Source organism: Sapajus apella, unplaced genomic scaffold (genome assembly GCF_009761245.1).
Source record: "Sapajus apella isolate SASKATOON/1434 unplaced genomic scaffold, GSC_monkey_1.0 scaffold91, whole genome shotgun sequence".
NCBI classification, from domain to species: Eukaryota; Metazoa; Chordata; class Mammalia; order Primates; family Cebidae; genus Sapajus; species Sapajus apella.
Genome location: NW_022437031.1, coordinates 3,169,191 through 3,192,459, shown reverse-complemented (window position 1 = coordinate 3,192,459; position 23,269 = coordinate 3,169,191). Strand labels below are relative to the sequence as shown.

Genomic DNA, 23,269 nt, shown 5'->3' with positions numbered 1-23,269 from the left:
TAGCTCCAGCATCCTGCAAGAACAAACCAGGAATCCCAAGAGGACCCACCGACCCTCTGAAGGAAGTGGACTGCTCCTGCAGGACTCTGGAGACGCCTCAAATACTGTGCTGGTATCCACAGCTGAGAGACCCATACACAGTTCATATCACAGGACTCCGTGCAGACAACCTTCAGTATCAGCCTGGCGCCAGGTAAACTTGCTGGGTGGCTAGACCCAAAAGAGAGATAACAATTGCTGCAGATCAACTCACAGGAAGCCACATCCAAAAAAAAAAAAAAAAAAAAAAAGAGGGAGAGCACTACATCAAGGGAACAACCTATGAGACAAAAGAATCTGAACAGCCTTCAGCCCTAGACCTTCACTCTGACAGAGCCTACCCAAATGAGAAGGAACCAGAAACCCAACTCAGGTAATATGACAAAACAAGGTTATTTAACACCCCCCAAAAATCACACTTGCTCACCAATAATGGATCTAACCTGAAAAAAAAAAAAAAAAAAATCCCTGGTTTACCTGAAAAAGAATTCAGGAGGTTAGTTATTAAGCTAATCAGGGAGGCACCAGAGAAAGGTGAAGCCCAGTGAAAGAAAATAATAAATATATAAATAAATACAACAGAATTGAAGGGAGAAATATTCAAGGAAATAGATAACATAAAGAAAAAAATGATCAAAACGTCAGGAAACATTGAACACACCTACAGAAATGCAAAATGCTCTGCAAAGTCTCAGCAATAGAATTGAACAAGTAGAAGAAAAACATTTGGAGCCTGCAGATAAGGTCTTTAAATTAATCCAATCCAACAAAGAAAAAGAAAAAAGATTAAGAAAATATGAACAAAGCTTCCAAGAAGTCTGGGATTATGTTAAATAACCAAATCTAACAATAATCAGTGTTCCCAAGGAAGAAGAGAATTGTAAAAGTTTGGAAAACATATTTGGGGGAATAATAGGGGAAAACTTCCCTGGCCTTGCTAGAGACCTAGACATCCAAATATAAGAAGCACAAAGAACACCTGGGAAATTCATTACAAAAAGATTATCACCTAGGCACATTGTCATCAGGTTATCTAAAATTAAACAAACAATAAAAGAATCTTAAGAGCTGTGAGACAAAAGCACCAGGTCACCTATAAAGGAAAACTTATCAGATAAACAGTATATTTCTCAGCAGAAACCCCACAGGCTAGAAGGGATTAGGGTCCTATCTTCAGGTTCCTCAAACAAATCAATTATCAGCCAAGAATTTTGTATCCAGCAAAACTAAGCATCATATATGAAGGAACATACAGTCTTTTTCAGACAAAAAAAAAAAAAAATGAGAGAATGTGCCACTACCAAGCCACCACTACAAGAACTGCTAAAAGGAGCTCTAAATCTTGAAACAAACTCAGGAGACACATAAAAACAGAAACTCTTTAAAACATAAATCAGTCACACAGGACCTATGAAACAAAAATACAATTTAAAAAGCAAAAACAAAACAAAACAACAACAACAACAAAAAGGCACATAGGCAACAAATAGAACTATGAATGAAATGGCACCTCACATCTCAATACTAACATTCAATGTAAATGGCCTAAATGCCTCACTTAAAAAATACAAAAATGCAGAATGGATATGAAGTCACCAACCATCTGCTGCCTTTAGGAAACTGTCACCTAACACATAAGGACTCACAGAAATTTAAAGTCAAGGGGTGGAAAAAGGCATTTCATGCAAATGGAAACCAAAAATGAGTAGAAGCTATTCTTATATCAGACGAAACAAACTTGAAAGCAACAACAGTTAAAAGAGACATGGGGAGAAATGCCAGATATAGGTGAAGGGGAGGAAGGCAGCAAATCACACTGCCATATGTGTACCTATGAAACAATCTTGCATGTTCTTCACATGTACCCCAAACCTAAAATGCAATAAAAAAATAAATAAATAAAAATAAAATAAAAAATTTAAAAAATAAAAAAGACAAAGAGGAGCATTATATAATGGTAAAAAGGCCTTGTCCAACAGGAAAATTATATAATTTATAATTTTCTACATATAGAAATTTTTATAATTTTCTTTATATATATATAAAACTATATACAATCCTAAACACATATGCACCTAACACTGGAGCTCCCAAATTTATAAAACAACGAGTAATAGACATAAGAAATGTGACAGACAGCAACACAATAATAGTGGGTGACTTCAATACTCCACTGACAGCATTAGACAGGTCATCAAGACAGAAAGTTAACAAAGAAACAATGGATTTAAACTACATCTTGGAACAAATAGACTTAACAGATATATACAGAATATTTCATCCAACAACCACAGATTACACATTCTATTCAATAGTGCACGAAACTTTCTCTAAGATAGATGATACAATAGTTCATAAAACAAACCTCAACAAATATAAGAAAATTGAAATTATAACAAGTACTCTTTCAGATCACAGTGGAATAAAACTGGAAATCAACTCCAAAGGAACCTTCAAAACCATGGAAATTAAATAATCTGCTCTTGAATGAGCATTGGGGGAAAAACGAAATCAAGAGGGAAATTTAAAAATTATTCAAATTGATTGACAGTAATAACACAACCTATAAAAAAATTCTGGGGTACAGCAAAGATGGTGCTAAGAGGAAAGTTCATAGCCCTAATACCAAAATCAGGAAAGGACATAACCAGAAAAAAAGCTACAGACTGTTATCGCTGGATGAACAGAAGTCCTAAAATCTTTAACAAAATACTAGCTAATTGAATCCAACAACATATAAAAAAGATAATCCACTGTGATAAAGTGGGTTTCGTACCTGTACTTGATGGATATGAAAGGGGTGCAAGGATGGTTTAACACATGCAAGTCATTAAATGTGATGCACCACATAAACAGAATTTTTAAAAATCACATGATCATCTCAATAGATGCAGAAAATGCATTCAACAAAATCCAACATTCCTTTATGATTAAAACTCTCAGCCAAATTGGTATACAAGGGACATACTTCAAAGTAATAAAAGCCATATATGACAAACCCACAGCCAACATAATACTGAATGTGGAAAAGTTGAAAGCATTCCCTCTGAGAAATGAAACAAGACAAGGATGCCCATTCTCACCACTCCTCTTCAACATAGTACTGGAAGTCCTAGCCAGAGCAATCAGACAAGAGCGAGAAATAAAAGGCATCCAAATCTATAAAGAGGAAGTCAAACTGTCACTGTTTGCTGATGATAAGATTATTTACTTTGAAAACTGTAAAGACTCCTCCAGAAAGCTTTTAAAACTGATAAAAGAATTCAGCAAAGTTTCCGGATACAAGATTAATGTACACGAATCAGTACTCTTCAATACACCAACAGTGACCAAGCAGATATTCAAATCAAGAACTCAATCCCTTTTACAATAGCTGCAAAAAAAAAAAAATTAAATACTTAGGAATATACCTAACTGAGGCGCAAAAGACCTCTACAAAGAAAGTTATAAAACACCTCCAAAATTATTTTGAGATACGTTCCATTGATACCTAGCTTATTGAGTGTTTTTAGCATAAAGGGCTGTTGAATTTTGTCAAAGGCCTTCTCTGCATCAATTGAGATAATCATGTGGTTTTTGTCTTTGGTTAAAAGCTATTTATGACAAACCAACAGCCAATATCATACTGAATGGGCAAAAACTGGAAGCATTCCCCTTGAAATGTGGCACCAGACAAGGATGCCCTCTCTCACCACTGCTATTCAATATAGTATTAGAAGTTCTAGCCAGAGCAATCAGGCAAGAAAAAGAAATAAAGGGCATTCAAATAGGAAAGGAGGAAGTCAAATTGTCTCTATTTGCAGACGACATGATTGTATATCTAGAAGACCCCATCGTCTCAGCCCCAAACCTCCTGAAACTCATAAGCAAGTTCAGCAAAGTCTCGGGATACAAAATCAATGTGCAAAAATCACATGCATTCCTATACACCAGTAACAGACTTAAAGAGAGCCAAATCAAGAACAAACTTCCATTCACAATAGCCACAAAGAGAATAAAATACCTAGGAATACAACTAACAAGGAATGTAAAGGACCTCTTCAAGGAGAACTACAAGCCACTGCTCAACGAAATAAGAGAGGACACAAACAGATGGAGAAACATCCCATGTTCATGGTTAGGAAGAATCAATATCGTGAAAATGGCCATACTGCCCAAAGTAATTTACAGATTCAATGCTATCCCCATCAAGCTACCAATGACCTTCTTTGCAGAACTGGAAAAAACCACCTTAAACTTCATATGGAACCAAAAGAGAGCCCGCATAGCCAAGTCAATTCTAAGCAAAAAGAACAAAGCAGGAGGCATCACACTACCGGACTTAAAACTATACTACAAGGCTACAGTAATCAAAACAGCATGGTACTGGTACCAAAACAGAGATATAGACCAATGGAACAGAACAGAGGTCTCGGAGGCAACACAACCTTTCTACAACCATCTGATCTTTGACAAACCAGACAAAAACAAGCAATGGGGAAAGGATTCCCTGTTCAATAAATGGTGTTGGGAAAGCTGGCTAGCCATGTGCAGAAAGCAGAAACTGGACCCCTTCCTGACACCTTACACTAAAATTAACTCCAGATGGATTAAAGACTTAAACATAAGACCTAACACCATAAAAACCCTAGAAGAAAATCTAGGCAAAACCATTCAGGACGTAGGTGTAGGCAAGGACTTCATGACCAAAATGCCAAAAGCATTGACAACAAAAGCCAAAATAGACAAATGGGACCTAATGAAACGCCACAGCTTCTGCACAGCAAAAGAAACAATCATTAGAGTGAATCGGCAACCAACAGATTGGGAAAAAATTTTTGCAGTTTACCCATCTGACAAAGGGCTGATATCCAAAATTTACAAAGAACTAAAGCAGTTTTACAAGAAAAAAACTAACAAGCCCATTCAAAAGTGGGCAAAGGATATGAACAGACACTTCTCAAAAGAAGACATACGTGAGGCCAACAAACATATGAAAAAATGCTCATCATCACTGGTCATCAGAGAAATGCAAATCAAAACTACACTGAGATACCATCTCATGCCGGTTAGAATGGCGATCATTAAAAAATCTGGAGACAACAGATGCTGGAGAGGATGTGGAGAAATAGGAACACTTTTGCACTGTTGGTGGGAGTGTAAATTAGTTCAACCATTGTGGAAGACAGTGTGGCGATTCCTCAAGGACCTAGAAATAGAAATTCCATTTGACCCAGCAATCCCATTACTGGTTATATATCCAAAGGATTACAAATCGTTCTACTATAAGGACACGTGTACACGAATGTTCATTGCAGCACTGTTTACAATAGCAAAGACCTGGAACCAACCCAAATGCCCATCGACGATAGACTGGATAGGGAAAATGTGGCACATATATACCATGGAATATTATGCAGCCATAAAAAACGATGAGTTTGGGTCCTTTGTAGGGACATGGATGAACCTGGAAACCATCATTCTCAGCAAACTGACAGAAGAGCAGAAGATCAAACACCGCATGTTCTCACTCATAGGCGGGTGTTGAACAATGAGAACACATGGACACAGGGAGGGGAGCACTACACACTGGGGTCAGTTGGGGAGAAATAGGGGAGGGACGGTGGGGGGTGGGAAGCTGGGGAGAGATAGCAAGGGGAGAAATGCCAGATGTAGGTGATGGGGAGGAAGGCAGCAAATCACACTGCCACGTGTGTTCCTATGCAACAATTTTGCATGTTCTTCACATGTACCCCAAAACCTAAAATGCAATAAAATAAATAAATGGGAAAAAAATTCATTAGTTAATTTGAAATTGAGCATAAACAAAGAAAGACTTACTAAAATTTATGTTGTAAGCACAATGATGAAAAGTCTTCATATCAATTCTGTTGTCCATCAAAGTATGGGATATGTCTTACAACAAATTAAATGTTGATCAAAAAATTACAAATAAATATGCATACTTTTAATATAAAAAAAAAAAACACCTCCAAAAAAAAAAAACAAAACTCATAGATGACACAAACAAATGGAAACCTCCCATTCTCATAGATGGGTAGAATCAATATTGTGAAAATAACCACACTACCAAAAGCAATCTAAAAATTCAATGCAATTCCCATCAAAATACCATTTTCATTCTTCACAGAATTAGAAAAAACAATTCTAAAATTCATATGGAACCAAAAAAGAGCCAGTGCAGCCAAAGCAAGACTAAGCAAAAAGAACAAATCTGGAGGCATCACACTACCTGATTTCAAACTGTACTAGAAGGCCGTAGTCACCAAAACAGCATGATACTGGTATAAAAATAGGCACTTGGACCAATGGAACAGAATAGAGAACCCAGAAATAAACCGAAATACTGTGCTTACAACCAACTCATATTTGGCAAAGCAAACAAAAACACAAAATGGAGAAAGGACACCCTTTTCAACAAATGGTGCAGAAATAATTGGCTAGCCACATGTAAGACAATGAAACTGGATTCTTGTCTCTTACCTTACACAAAAATCAACTCAAAACACATTAAGGACTTAAATCTAAGACCTGAAACTATAAAAATTCTAGAAGATAACATTGGATCCACCCTTCTAGACACTGGCTTAGGCAAGGATTTCATTAGCAAGAATCCAAAAGCAAATGCAATAAAAAGAAAGATAAATGGCTGGAACTTAATTAAACTAAAAAGCTTTTTCACAACAAAAGGAATAGTCAGCAGAGTAAACAGACAACCCACAGAGTGGGAAAAAATCTTTACAATCCATATGTCTGACAAAGGACTAATGTCCCAAATGTAGAATGAACTTAAAAAAATCAACAAGAAAACAAACAAACAATCCCATCAAAAAGTGGGCTGAGAAAATGTCTAGACAATTCTCAAAAGAAGATATAGAAATGCCCAACAAACATGAAAAAATGCTCAACATCACTAATGATTTGGGAAATGCAAATCAAAATCATAATGTGCTGTCACCTTACTCCTGCAAGAATGACCATAATCCAAAAATCAAAAAACAGTAGATGTTGGCTTGGATGTGGTGAACAGGGAAAACTTCTACACTGCTGGTGGGAATGTAAACTAGTATAGCCACATGGAAAACAGTGTGGAGCTTCCTTAATGAACTGAAAGTAGAACTACCATTTGTTCCAGCAATCCAGTTACTAGGCATCTACCCAGAGGAAAATAAGTCATTATACAAAAAAGATACCTGCACATGAATGTTTATGGCAGCACAATTCACAATTGCAAAATCGTGGAACCAACTCAAATACCCATCAATCAAGGAGTAAATGAAGAAACTGTGGTACATATATATAAAGGACTACAACTCAGCCATAAAAAGGAATGAATTAACAGCATTTGCAGCGACCTGGATGAGATTGGAGACTACTATCCTAAGTGAAGTAACTCAGGAATGGAAAACTAAACATTGTATATTCTCACTGATATATTGAAGCTAAGCTATGAGGATGCAAAAGCATAAGAATGATACAATGAACTTCCGAGATTTGGAGGAAAGGGTTGGGGGAGGCGAGGGATAAAAGTCCACAAATGGGGTGCAGTGTATAGTACTCAGGAGATGGATGCACCAAAATCTCACAAATCGCCACTAAAGAGCTTACTCATGTAATCAAATACCACCTGTACCACAACAACCCTGAAAAAAAAGTTGTTCCTAACCCATGAGAAAAAGAGTAATGAAATTGAAAAAAATAGTGGAAATTGAGTTTAACAGAAATTTTTCTTACTAATAAACAAGAGTGCTGAATTAACAATACTCAGGCTGCTGCCCAATATGTGGGTGGTTCAACCATACCACTGCTACCCCTAGATGTCTCAAACTGCACCTCATAGCTTATCTCTGGGACCTATACCTCTTTTACAGGTGATGAGAGGCCCAATCAGGCCAGTTGCAATGTCTCGTGGAGCATCTACATGAGAATGGTAGATCCAGGTGAGGCACGCTGGGTCAGCATCAGTGGGTGCATGGCCTTCTGGAATGGTCCAGTTGTAGATATGGCTGCCACCCGGAGGAACAGAGTCATCAGCTTTCAGTGGCCCAGAGGAACCATCTGGGTACAGGGAACCTAGAAATGAAATTGCACATGCCCAGGCCCAGAGTAAGCGAAGGACTATGGTAAATATACAAATTAAGAGACAGCTGACATGTAGAACCCTAGGTTCAGTCTTGTAAAATGTAGAATTCTAACATCCTGCACAGTGTTCCTCACAACCTAAGGAGAGCACAGATTTAGGTAACATTTAACCTAAAAATCTAGTCCTCATATTAACAATGGGTGGAAAGGTTGTAGCCACTGGAAAAGTTCTGTGGCTGGGAAAAGCACAGCTTGGCCTGATCTGGTAATGCCCTAGCATAAAGCTGGTGGCATAGAAGCATGGAAGAAGACAGAATTCCCTCCCTTCAAACACTCACTTAAAAAAAAAGCAGGCAATCACAGAATTTCCGTCTACAATCAACTTAATGATTAGTTGGTTCACTTCTCCATTGTATGGAAGAGAGAACTGAGCTAAAGTAAGTTGTCCAGGATCATACAGGAATTTAGTGGCCCATCCAGAGAGTCTTCTGACTTCCCTTTCTATTCCTCTCACTCACTGTTATCAGTACTATACATTACTGGGCCAGGAATAAGGGAGGTACAGATAAATAAGCTGAATTCCCCCTTAAGGAAATATAAAATGGAGCTTTCCGAGGACTGTGACACTAGAATAACCATCCATCACGTTTATAGCATTCTCTTTTCTTTTCATAGAATATTCAAATATTCTATGGAGATGCCATTCAAATAGTTCCTTGTGTTAAATGGTAGACTATCTTCACATTTCTGAGAAGGAAGCTGAGACCCAGAGAGAGACAATGACTTGTCTAAGTCACATAGTATATGAATGGCAGAACTGATACCAGTGCCCAGACTTGTTTATTCTAAGAAGAGTCTTTGCCACCTCCGGTAAATAAGGAAGAAAAAAAACAACCTTCACTCCCAACTCTTCTCCTTCAACTGACAGTAAAGGAAAAGTAATATTTGTTGGGCATAAGAGAAAAAAATGGTGGAATGGTTTACCTTCAGAGTCCTTCTCATAGAAAACACCATGGGGGTGGATGGTATAGGGACGAGTGGCAAAATTCTTCAGGTGGATAAGAATGACATCCCCTACTTCAGCCTTCAACACTGGCCCCAGGAAGCCCAACCAGGCAGGCTGGGCCACTTCATCTGTGTATGAGTCGTCCTTATATTCTTTATAAATAGTCTTTTTGTAGTTTCCCCCTATCCGGTTCTTGTCAGACTTTAAGAAGCTGGAAGCCACTCTGGGAAAGAAGAAAGAGAGTTATAATTTTGCCACAATCTTCAAGTCTTGAGAGGTTCCTTTTCCAGAGGAGACTGACCAAAAAGTGCCTATCTTTGTTTAGGACAAAACAAGAGGAAATTGAATTGTACTGATCAAAACACGAAAGTTTTAGATTTAACTGTTAAAAATTTCAAATATCAGCATATGAAATTGTTATGGCAAACTCAGCATATGAAATTGCTGATATTTGACCACTTTAAACTCACATAAAAGGCAGTTTCACATAGTTTGACACAATACATAGTAACAAAGAGACAACCAACTGTGGACTAACTCTTTAAGTGATCGACTCCTCATCCATCTGCCTGACTTCACATCATCCTGATATATATGGGAGCTCTTAGCGCGTAGTGGTTATAACCACAAGCTTTGGAGCCAATCCACTTAGAATGATTGCTTACTCTGCCACTTCCAAATTAGTGGGATGTTGAACAAGTTACTTAGTTTCTCTGTATACAGTTTGCCCATCAGTAAAATGAAAATAATCATAGTTCCTAACTCAGTTTTCATTGGTGACTAAACAAAATTCAAATACACAAAGAGCTTAGGACAGTGCCTGGCAAATAGTAAAAACTCAATAAATGTGGACTATCACTTCAAAGTATTAGAGATGGAAGATAATGAATTTATTCCCTCAAAAAAAAAATACAAGGGTTCCATGACTCTGAAACTAGATGAATACTTTGTGTCAAAAAAGACAGAGTTGTTATTCGTACTATACTATAATTCTTCTCAGAGAGCTCAGAGATGTTACAGTCAACTTTGGAAAACTCCAAAGTTTAGGAGAGAAAAAACGAGTTGTGGTCACAAAAGTTTTTCTCATACATTCATTTATTTTTAACAGATACTTGTGGAGCACTTGCAAGTTTCTAAGATCAGGAAAGGTTAACCCTGTGGGATCTATGAGAGACAGGGTGGTGAGAAGAGTATTAGTTTACATTCACATTATCCACGTTCAAATCCTACCTTTTTCGTTTACTAGCTATAGGACTTGGATAAGTCACTTATCCAAGATCTCCCTGAGCCTCAGTTTTCTCATCTGTGAAATGACTACACACATACTTACCTTCTAGAGTTTCTATGAGAGTTGAGACAAAGTACGTAAATTGCTAGTGTGGTGTGTGTCATAGAGTATTACATAAGTGAGAGCTATTACCATTACTTCCTTGGTTCTAAGGCTTACTTTCTTTTTTCATATTTTCACATATCTGAAATAAATATACAGTAGTTTCACCAAACTATAGAAGCATAGTTCCCACATATACATCTTATAAACACGGTATATATTTCATTATTCTTTTATACAGTCTAACAGCTGTTATTAAGTAAGCATTGTGAGTATCAAAATTAGAATACAGCAAATACGGAATTCTCTTTAGGACTCTAAAAATGTTACGGCAAACTCCAGATTAAATGCTGGCTTCTGAGTCAACTAGCCTTCTCAGGAAATCTGCCACTGAGTATGTACAGCTCAGAGAGATCAGGAGCTGATTGCTACCACACCCTGAAGAAGGGCCCTCAAGCGGCTACCTTGTGACCTCAAGGGCACTCCCGTAACTTCCCCTCAAATACCATGAGAGATTAAACCTACATGTCACTGTCCAGAGGTTGGTTCGTGATGACATTTTTTCCCTTGGGAGCATAGTTCCACTGCACATCCCGGATGCCCAGGTAGTAGACTCGAGTGGCTCCATCAGTCAGTTGAGGCCACAAGGATTGCATGAACAGCAGTGCCCAGAGGAGGTGGCCTGACTCCATGGCCCACATTACTCTGGGAAACAGGCAAATGAAAACTGTTGGTGTAGAAGAAAGAGAACAAAGGGGCTTTCTACATGTCCAGAAAACTGAAGAAGAGCCAGATTGAGTGACTGAGAAAGCAAAACCCAATTAGCCCAGTTTATTTAACTTACCTGATTCCTTTAAGTACAATAAGTGTTCAATGATTGGATTTTGAAGGGCATAGTTAAAAAGTCACCCTTGCTGCTTGCTAATCATGTATTACTACATCCTTCAGAAGAGAGATCTGGATAGTTTTGTCAACGGTGTAGCAGGAAGAATGTGCTCTGTCCCAAGAATCAGAAAACGGGCACCAGAAGCCCTATCGAGCCACTGACTCACTAATTCTCCCTTTGCCTCTGTTTTCCCATAGGCAAAAGGGAACATTCACTGTTGTTGCCACTTCCTGTCCTCTATAAATTGTGTTTAACAACAAGTGAGAATTTACCAAAAATATTTACTAGAATATTGATAAAACCAAAATAGAAACAGTCATGAACATTAGAATGTTCATGAACATTAGAATGAATACATTGCATTTTATTCATAAAATGAAATTCACTATAGCAATAGTAATGAACAAACTACAACTACACACAACAATATGAATAACTATGACAAATGTAATGTTTCAGAAAAAATAGACACAAAATAGTACATATTGTATGAGTTCACTTAAATAAAGTAAAAAATCAGGCTAAAGTAATATATGCTGGTAGAAGTAAGGATAATGTTTGCTTTGAAGTAGGATTCCATGACTGGAAAGGGAAGAGAAGGGGTTCTAAGTAATGCTCTGTTTCTTGATCTACATGTTGGTTGTAAAAGTGTGTTCAGTTTGTGAAAATACATTGAGCTCTAAACAGAATTTGTACACTTTATGTGTATTATACTTCAAAAGTTAACAATGGACCAAAAATAAATGACAGTATGCGAAGGAAGTATTTTGAACTTCTCAGAAGAAATACTGTCTGCTGATTCCCAAGGTTATTCATAAACTCATTTCATAGGTCTAATCCTGAGTCAGAATCAGACCCAAGATTCTAACCTCTCATTTCAGTACATAAGTCAGGACGTTAGACGTCCTGGGACTGGAATGAAGCACTCATTGATACCATACAGTTACAGTCAAACACAGAAACACAGATAACATTATATAAATACACAAATTTGCACACACAGGTACATGTAGTCTTACCTAAAAGCAGAGATGCACACACTTGCATTTACACATAAAACATAAAACCACTCTGTTACATAAAACCTTAGTCACCTTAGAACAATGATAATAGTAATAAAGCTATATTTATTGTATGTGCACGCTGCACCTGTAACAAGTGTTTTACACAGATTAAATCATTTAATCCTCACAACCATTCTATGAAGTAGACACCAGCATTATCCCCATATTACAATGGAGAAACTGCAGAACAGAGGTGTAAAGTAGTTTGCCCAAGGCCATCTAGATAAAAATTGGTACAGTTGGGATTTGAGCCCAGGAAGTGAGGCTCCAGCATAACCACCATGCTATACTACTTTCCACAAAAATATACTTGCACACCACATGTATATACACAGAGAACATACTTATACCCATAGCAACAACCATATCTGTGAAAAAACACATACATCCTGAAACAAGTAATTACATGCAGTTGTAATCCCTTTACAAACAGACATAAATATTCATGTAGACAGAGATACACCTAATAGATTGCATTAATGATAATGATGATAATGGCTACTACTCACTGAAAGATTACTACATAGTAGCACCATGTCCAGTGCCTTATATAAATTATTTCACTAAATCTTCAACCCAAGCACATGAAATAGGCATTGTTAATAAAAAACAGAGAATCAAAAATATGCACAGACTCACATATGGATAGAAAATCCCCAGATTTTTACCCTATTTAAGAAACAAACTTATAGATTTCCTCACGAACTCTCAGTCCTCTCCATATGCAGCAGTGACCCAAGTGTTAATCCATAGCTTTTACATCATATTTGGCAGAAAGCCCTTGATGTAAGAGAGGATCTGTTTTGGGGTCCTCTTTTCTAAAATCTAACTCTTCCACTGGCCAGCTGTGTAGCCTTGGGGATTACTTAACCATTCAGAATCTGTTTGCTCATCTGTAAAAAGGGTATAATAATATCAGCCCTGGAGAAATAAATCAGAAGGCTTACATGAAAGGGCCCAGGAATAATCAATGTTTGGAACATACTAGGCAGTAGTAACTACTGATTTCTTTCCTCTTCCTTCTCCCGCCTGGCTACAGTTTGTTAATTCATCTCTACAGTCTCTCATGCATCATACTTTCTATATTTCTACTCCAAGGGTTAATTTGAATACTAACTACTCCAAAGGCCACCTCTAGGCTCTTCATATCACTGTCCTCTGAAGGGCTACTTACTCTCTATAGCACCCAATTAGATTAAGTCAGACTCTACTATTGTAGCCTTTCCGTCTTATGACCTGCCTCATGAACTCTCTTCATTTCCCAGATGGGACTACAGATTCCTTGAGAGTGGATGTCATTTCTTAGAGGTCTCTGTGTATCTATTACAAGACATGGTGATGGAGGCCAAGTAGTTGGGTCATCACAGCTTTGTTAAAGTGACATAAAGAAGCACACACATACATTTTGCCATCTGCTGGGTCTAGTTCAAGTTCTAATACTTGTTCAGGGTGAATTTAGGTAAGTTTCTTCATCTGTTTCCCCATCTATAAAATAATTTACTATATAAATACTATATACTTCTTACCTTTTGAGAGAGTCATAGAAGTTTGATAATCGAATGAAATAGACAAGTGCAGAACCACAAAAATGTGGTATATAATGTGAGCTCTCGAAGAGTCCTTACAGCTTTCACATATTGCCAATAGTCACACTCACTGATGAAACACAGGCATACTCACATATGCCTACAAATAGCTCTATATATGGTCATGCAAATAGTCATGCCTTGGAATTCTCAACAGGGAGAGAGTGTCCTTGGTTCGTTCCAAGTCTGAATGCAACAATGGACCTCTTCCAATCTTCTTTCTCAGAGATGTGTCAACAAAGCAGTTGTGCTTTAAACTCATTTACCTAGACAGAAAACTGTCCCAAGGAAGAACTCCACAACTGGTGAAACACATGATAAACTTCAAAATATTCCTGGGAAAGACTAGCACAGGCCTTCAGTGTACAGTGAGCAAGCATTCAATAGTAGTGACTTATGATCCAAAAGGCTTAGACAATAGAATTTGGTGAGTACGGGGAAATGCTACCTAACATATCCCTAGCCGTTTCCATTTCACAATGTGTTTTTAATATCTGCCATCTTACAAAATTCTCAAGATCTTGAGAGATAAGGAATACTTATTCAATTTTGCATCCAGGGTAAAGGCTTTGGAATCATGTTACCTAAGTGAATCTTGGCTCCACTTTTCCTAGCTGTATGACTTAGGAAACTTCTTCATTTATCTCGCCACAGTGTCTTTATTTTTAAAGTGGTATTAATACTATTAACTACTTCATAGAGTTTTGTGGTGATTAATTAATATATACTGAAGTACTTTAAGGGCACACATAAGTGATCCAAAGTTATTAGTGGCAAGGAAATAGTTTGGAAATGAAACTTGTCAGTGTCATACAGATTTTCCAATTTATGAATAGCAACAAATAGGTGCACACTCATAAATTCCCATATACAGTAACACATATTAAACACAAAGGAATATGTACATGGGTATGAAAATGCACACAGCCCAGGCTGAACTCTCTTCTTGGAAACAACATGGTATAACGTAAAGAACTAGAACTTTTGAGTCAGACTAACTTAGGTTTAAGTACTGTTTTACTCTGTATTTAAATAAGATAACCTTTAACAGCATCTGGGACTTAGTAGGCACCTGATGAGTAATTTTCTTCCTTCTAATTACTGATATCCTTTCTTTCCTCCTGAAATCTTAATTTGTCATTGTTATTTCTGCTGTTTAACTTGCTTTTATCATATACTACAAGAGCAGAAAAAATGAAAAACCCATAAAATCTTTTTATAACCACTTGAGTATTTCATGGTAAACTGAAAAGAGTTCAGGCACCAGAAAAAAAGTAAGTTCTAGCTCTGGATTCATCATTTATTGGTTATATGACCTTGAACAAGCCCCTAACTTGCTGAGCCTCAGTTTCCTCATGTCTTAAATGGGAATTGTCTCTACTTTGGGCCATTCATTAGTTTATTATAAAGATCAAATAAGATGAAAGATATGTAAGCTTTTCACTTGAGCAAGGCTGTTTTTTTTCTCAGCTAAGCCCACAGAGAAGAATCAGACTGATGAGGAAAAAGAATAGGAATGAATAAAAGGGGAAATCAAATAAGTAAGTTGAAAAAGAATCCCGGGAAAAAGTTAAAAAAATTAAATTAAAAAGGAAGGCATAAGGAAGAGCACTCAAAGGAAGGAAAAGAGAAGAAAATGTCTAGGGTATTTGGATAGCTTAGTTAAGATATACCGAAACCTTGTGCCAACCTGGAAAGAAGATCGGCCAATATAAAGTCAAGCCTCCCTTATCTTTACCTTACCTTCCTGTCACGCCAGTGTCACCTGGGTCTGATCCCTATCATCCATAACAATTTGCATTGCTGTGTTCCCTAGAATTTGCAAACTGCTCTTTTAATGTAGCAGTGTTCTTTTCTCTTTCTCCATCTCCTTTTGTCAGTTATACTACTTTGGGCTAGGCAGGCTCAACCTCAACTAAGGATTACTCAACCGAATAAAGGAATGCCGAGCTATCTTTGGGGTCCTGTCTCCAATCTCTCAGCAGCCTTCCTAATAAACCCTCCATCAAAATTGACTTTTTGGTCCTCCGTTTTCTTAACTCTATGATAGAAAACATACCAATTTGAAGTTTAAGACCTTGATTCAAATCCCATCTCTTGTCTGTGATAGCTAGGTGACCTTTAAATAAATTATTTTTTTACCTAAGCCTTAGTTATCTCATCCAAAAAATGGGATATTGTTTCACAGGATTGTCTTGAGTCAACAACAACAACAACAACAAAAAACATGGATATTTGAGTCCCTCCAAAAGGATTGCTTGTCATATAATAGATGCTGAGTAATGAAAAATGGAATGTGTTGTAGATTCACACATTCATGAAACCTTTAGAAACCATCTTTTTCAACCACCCTTATGTGATATATAAAAAACTGAGACCAGAGAGGTCCAGGGATTTGGTCAAAGTCAGGCAGCCGGTTGTTTAAAAAGCCAGAATCTGAACACATGATTTCTAAAAGATTTCTTCTATTTAGACACTAAGACTACTCAAATTCAGACGGTTAGCTTAGTTCAGCTATCATTTATTGGCTTACTCTGTGTCAATCTGGTTTTGAAACATGATTCCAAACATGGTTGTTTTTAAGTATTTGACTTACCACTTATATAATCCTCAGATCCATCACCTCAATAAATTCCTCAACCTGTGAGACAGAAGATGAGCAAGCTGTTTCGACAGGAAAATGAACTATTCTCTATGGCTCTAGGATTGGCCCTGAAACAGTCAAGTCAGTGTGGACCTGGGTATTTTGGCGAGAGGAACAAAAGGAGCCTATTGTCTCCCTTAACTTTCCTGCAGACCAGCCAAACATCCTCCAACTTTCTGGCCACTGACTTTTTTCCAGTGGCCAGGACTCCTCTTAACTCAGTTAAATAAAGATTTTTGCACGGGAAGGCAGGTGAGGTAGAGTTTGAAAAGAGAAAAAAAAAAAAAAAGCTTACCTTTGATAGAGAAAACTACTCCATATTCATGTCAGCGGCCCATTAATGCTGCACCGCAGACCTCAGCCTGAGCCCGCCAGCTCTGTTCAGTCAGTATCTTGGTTACAGGGCCTTTTTCATAAATTAAGTCCAGGATTCCAATTTGGCAGGGATTACTGGGATGGGAGGATAAGGGAGGGGGAAGGGCTGGGTGCCCTCTTTTCCAAAAACAAAACTACTGGAATGTCCTTCTCCTCTGGGGCCTGGTTTGATATAAAACCCGGGATGGTTCTTTACCCGTATCCGGGTGTTTTACAAATCCTGGTTAGGATCTCAGGAGGAATTACAAGGGGGTGGGTTGTACTTCTGTTATCAGGACTTGCTAATTGGTTTTTGCTGAGACGAGGACACTGTCAGTGTGGCCAGGCAAAACTCATGGGTAGATTTCAACAGCTCCATTTAAAAAATGGGGTCGAAATGGAAAGAGCCTCCATCTCACCAGCTCCTTCCCTTCTTGGTCTGAAGCACAATTGTCAGCCCTGACTATTATTCTTATGTCATGGCTTCTTGGTAATAAGTAAAAATAAAACTGGCAATAAAACAAAGAGGTTTTTTTTCTACATGCTAAACCCTATGTTAAAGATTTTACGTGTATTCTCTTATTTAAGTCTTACAATTATCCTGTGAGATGGATACTCTAATTCTATTTTAAAACTGAGGAAAATTCAGCTCTGAGAGGGGAGATAGCTTGTCCAAGGTCACACATTTAGGAAGTAAAAGAAAATATGTTTTACTGGGCCTGTTTCAACTTTTAACCATGAAACCACCACACACACTGTGCTGCTTAAGGGAGAAACACAGTCCTTTCCAGGGGGTAGAAGGAACTTTACAATTATTGAAAGCCTACTGCCTACTAGTCACTCACTGGTAGATTTTTTTATATATACATTACCTTTGCCTCTGTCATTTCTAGCAGATCCTGGAGCGAAACCCTGATGCTACATTAACATTTTCCATCGGAGGAAACTGGATATAGCTAGACGATACCCTGGATTAACACAGATCAAGAGCCTAAAAACTAAGACACAGAAGAATTGAAAATACTAAAAAGAAAAAAAAAGCGAAATGTTCCCCCAAAATTCAGGGTCAAACTGGAGTCTGGATTTGTTTAAAGCCAAAAGTCATTCCCATTCCTGGTGGAAAAGAGAGCAGTGAAAAGTCACTGTCCTGAGTCAAGTGACCAAGGTTCTCGCCCCACTTGCTCTAGCAGTAATCAGCTATGTGGATTTGGCCCAACCCCTTCTCTTCTCTGGGCCTTTTTCTATTTCTACAGTGAGTGTCTTAAACTAGATATGGACCCTCCTAGCCCTGTAAATTTACATATCTAGAATTCCATGAAGAAAGTACAGACTAGATATTAAACATGGAAAATAAAGCGGTTTCAAAGACACAAAGTATAGGGAAAGAATGAGTGAGGAGCAATTTGTGGCAATAGATTGGAGAATACTATGCTTCTCTAAAAAGGACTGCGTCTACCCACCAGATCCAGGTATAGGAAGAGGACAAGTATGACGGAGGTTCCACCGCCTGATATTCTTACTTTGTTATGTGGAGATCTTGGCTAGGAGCAGATGCTGTTCTCCAGGCAGGCTGGGCACATTTTCCTCTTCTTAAAGTGTCTGGGACAGGTTCCAGGGAAGAGAACATTCAGAAGGCTGAGCTGGTAGGGCAAAGTCTGGGTCATAAACCACTAGAGGTCCTTAAATGTGCTCAGACACTTAGGCGCTGCCCCATGGAACGCAACACAGACCAAGGCTGGTGGAAGCACCAATAGGAAGGAGGGAGGAGCCACCAACCTCAGCTCCCTTAGAAATGCTCAGTGGTCAAGGGAAGCTTAGCCAAGCCATGGTAGCCCCTAGAATTATCTGCGTGGCACACATGTGAACCTTGAAGCAAGAAAGGGAAGGTGGAGACAAAACTCATTAAGCAGAGATCCAAGTCCAAGCTCTAAGGCATTTATGACAGGGAGGGGAAGGGATAAGGCCTCTGCTATGACTCATGAAAGACAACAAGAACAGGTCATAATAGACTTGAATCAACACAGTGAAGACCGCAGGAGGCCAGGTAGGCCAGGTTTCCATGCTTGTATTATTCATTCACCAATTTCACTGAGAGTATAAACAGTGCCTACCTCTCCTGCAAATCCAGGGTACATTTCTGGTTCCTTCCCCTGGAGGTCACTTGAAAAACATTTTAAAGTTAATATCTATAGACCAGATGTTGGCAAACCTTTTCTGTAACAGGCTAGTTACTAAATATTTTATCTCCAGAGAATATAGTTTCTGTTTGCCATAACTACACAAATTTGCCTTGATAGTTCATAAGGTATATCATTGTTCCAATAAAAATTTATTTACCAGAAAACAAGCAGCAGGCTAAATAACAGACTTTTTTGCAGTATAGGCATTTGCAATATGGCATCGTTGTTCAGAGGATGAAAATTGAAATCAGATATTCTGGACTGAAATCCCAATTCTGCCATTTCCTGATTCTATGATTAAAGCAATTTAATCCTCCTAAATCTCAGTTTTCACATCTTTAAAATGGGGATAATAATATTGCCTATTTTATAGGTCTGTTATGAGAAGATAAATAAGGCTATACATGTTAACTAGCACAATGACTGGAACATGGCAAAGGCAAAAATTAGAGTTATAATTTTTAATTTTTCAATTCTAAATATTTATTGAAATTGAAATAATTTTTTCTTATTGTTAGGACACAAACTGTATTAACCTGTGTCAAAAAAGAAGAATGTTTCAAGAATCCTGGGTTCACATTCTAGTTATGCTACTAAAGAGCACACAGTGACCCTGGACAAGTCTTTTTGCCTTTCTAGCACTCAGTTTCTTCACCTATAACATGAATAAGGTAGTCTAGATTTGTGGTTTTTAAAACTAATTTTGGCAGCAGAACCCTTTCCCTAAACAGAATCTTAGTAAACACCCACTACTTACGGAAGATGAAAGTGGATTTGTTCTAGATAAGGCAGGGAAGGAGACAGGAATGGGCAAAGATGAAGGGACACAGGAACCTGTCCACTGTGTGTGACTGCTCTCCCAGACAATGTGATTATGTCCAGAGCACCCCAGTAAGAAATGTCTAAAAACAGATTTGAAAACTATAAAACCAGAGTACCTTTAAGGACCCCTCACGTGTTAAAATCTGTCACTAGAACATTCTTTTATTTATTCATTTCAATATTTCCAGGCTACTCATCTATGGGCCATCACAAACACACAGCTCTGGGGTAGCTACAAAGAGGAGAGGACCCCAGGGACCTTCAAATTAGAGACAAAATGGTCTAGTGTGAGAAGCACGGAGTTTAGAGTCAGAAAGACTAAGAACTGTATCTTGGCTGCCTTTTTCTGAGCTGTGTGATTTTGGGCAAATCACTTAACTTTTCTGAGCCTCTGGTTCCTCATCTGCAAAACAGAAATAATAACACTTCCATTACTGAAATACTGTGATGATTAAATTAGCTGGCATTTGTGTGAACCCTTAGCACAGTGCTCAGCATGTTGGGACCCTCAATAAATGTTGTCTTCCTTCCTTCCCATATTTTCCACAGTAAAAATTTGTGACACTATCATGTACTAGGAGAAAATAAAAAGCCATGGGCAGTGCCTTGGCATGGACAGTCTAACTTCTTCACCTCAGGATCCTCTGATGAGCTTTCTCTTAGCAGTTTCTTAAAAAGAAGACCTCTAGGGAAAGTTGGAGGGGTCCAGGGAAGAGGGGTTGTCCCCCAGAGACCATATATCTGAAACATCTCCCCATCACCGCTTCTGACCAGCAGACTCTGTTGTGCTTTGGAAGTGTTGCTCTGCATTGCTGTGATATGTGACAGTCCTAGACTTGCTCTGGGGATACTGGTTCTTATACTCTGGTTCTTGGACTCCACTTGCTTCTTTCCCTGATCCTCCAAGGCTATAGGTCTCAAACTTGAACATGTACCAGAATCTCCTGTAGGGTTTGTTAAGACATTGAGTTTCTGCTTCGGTAAATCTTGGGTGAGGCCCAGGAACTTGCATTTCTTACAGGCTCCCAGGTGATGCTAATGCTGCTGGTCTGAGGACCACACTTTGAGGACCATTGCTGTAAGGGATGCTTGCTCTGAAGCTCACCCGCCTGCCGTTCCCACTGGCTTACTTGCATCTGCTGACTGACTTTTTAGCTCCCAAGTCCCCTGGTCTTTGAGTATTCACTCTTTGGCCCTAGGTCAAAGTATATTTTCTTCAGCTTCCTGGTACCTCATTCATATGGAGTCTCCCTGAGAGTCCTCCCAACACCTAGTTCCCCACTCACTTTGCCACAGAATCTTTATGCTTGCCTGAGTAAAGCTTTCTCTCCTCTCTCTGTGCAAGTAACATGTTTTCCTCTTCACTGACTGCCTGGAGCAGCTCTATATATGGCATCAGCTCCTCCTCCCAATTCTTCTACACTTTCTTATTTGGCTTCCTGATGGTGGGCTCTGGGCATGGACAAAGCTGGTTTGAATCTTAGCTCTGTCTCTTCCTAAAATATGTGATCTTGGGGAAGTCACTTGAGTACTCTAAGCCTTCATTTTTTTATCTGTAAAATCAGGCTGTGAAAATAAAATGCAATGTCTGAAAAAGGGCCCTGTGCAGCACCTGTCACAGAGTAAGTTATCAGCAAATGTTAGTCTCTTTTTTGTGCTCTATTTTCCTCATACCTGCCTACTTCCAACCACACTACTAAGGAGTACATAGCATGTAAGAAGGCTAAAACAACATACAAATAAAGTATTTTATTACTATAAATGGACATAGTAAGAGAATAAAGGTCTGAGCAATGTGATATAACATTTTAGAGTAGGGAGAGGATATTTTCAATGGGTGAGTGTCATTCAGAATAAGTCTCCTGAATGACTGAATGCCATAATTAGCATTCTCATTCATATATATCAAACCAGAGACTTGAATGTCATCTGAAATTACTCTCCTCTCTCACTCTCTACAACCATTTCATTGATAAGTCTTGTCATATTTATATTTTACATCTTTTCAATTCACCCACTTCTCTCAGTGCATTGTGCACTGCCATAGACTTGGTCTAACCCACAACGATCTTTTAATTGGATCAGTGGAATAGCCTCCTTATAATTCTTTATGACTCCACTCTTGACCCCCATAATCTAGTCTTCAAATAATAGCCAAAGCTACTTTTTTCCAAACACAAAAGTGATTGTAAATCCTTATTGCTCAAAATCCTCCAGTAATGCTTCCCTTATTGACTGAAGCTGGAATAATAATGTGATTAGTAGGACTCCCGTGTAAGGATGACATTCAAACTGATGAAATATTCCGTGTGTGTGTGTATGAATGCACACATGGAAATATTTTCAATATATGTCATTAAATAGAAAGCAAGATGCAAAACAGTAAGCATCTTGTGATTGGTTATAGATATATATGGAGATATCTATATAGATATCTATATAGATAGATATCTCCATATATATATGTATATATACACACACAGAGAGCAAGAGATCTATCTATCTATCTATCTATATATATATGGATATATATATATATATGGAGATATTATAGATATAGATATAGATATCTGTATATCTATATCTATAACCAATAGATATAGATATATAGGTATCAATAACCAATATAGATATATATATCTATAACTATATATATGTGTATATACTTAGATACACACACACACACACACACACACACATATATATATATATACACTTACATGGGGGAACAAGGAATTTTTCTTCTGTAAATAATACAAAAAATTCTGAATAGTGGTTTTCCTTGAGGAGAGTAACTTGGCTGGGGGAAGTTTGACTTTCATTTTTCATTTTGAACTGTTTGGATTTTCAAGTGTTATACATTAGTTACTTTTGTTTAGAAAAACAGGTCACCTGGAAAGTGAATATGAAGACACTTGTTTTCTTCTTTGTATTTCTATTCTCTCAAGAAAGAAACTCATATCTGTTACATTAAGAAAATTAATTCCTTATTATTTCATGAGAATAAAGATCAAACTTCTTAGCATGACCTATATGGCATTTTATGGCCCAGCCCTTCCTAATCTTTCTAGGTCACTGCTTGCCTTTCCACACCTCACACTCAATGAGTCCCACTCATGTCAGAGCTCTGTCAATTTGTCAGTTTCCAATGTGCGTTGTGCTCTCTCTTCTTATATCTTGTTTCATCTGCCTCAGTCACTTTTTCACCTATTCAGCTACCCACTAACCTTTTGGGTCTCAGTTTAGAAGTCCCTTTCTCCAAGAGGTTTTTCCCTG

The 23,269-nt window shown here is 38.0% G+C and overlaps 1 protein-coding gene across 1 annotated transcript in view; it reads right to left on the bottom strand.

Moving 5' to 3' along the window:
• Positions 1 to 18,786, bottom strand: part of HEPH (hephaestin) — a 105,165-nt gene extending 86,379 nt beyond the window's left edge. The window contains 5 exon segments of the mRNA XM_032255817.1: positions 7,900 to 8,112; positions 9,106 to 9,350; positions 10,983 to 11,162; positions 18,512 to 18,583; positions 18,585 to 18,786. Of these exon segments, the coding sequence (XP_032111708.1) occupies positions 7,900 to 8,112; positions 9,106 to 9,350; positions 10,983 to 11,162; positions 18,512 to 18,583; positions 18,585 to 18,655 (781 nt within the window). The 5' untranslated portion in view covers positions 18,656 to 18,786.
• Between the last annotated feature and the right edge of the window lie 4,483 nt (positions 18,787 to 23,269).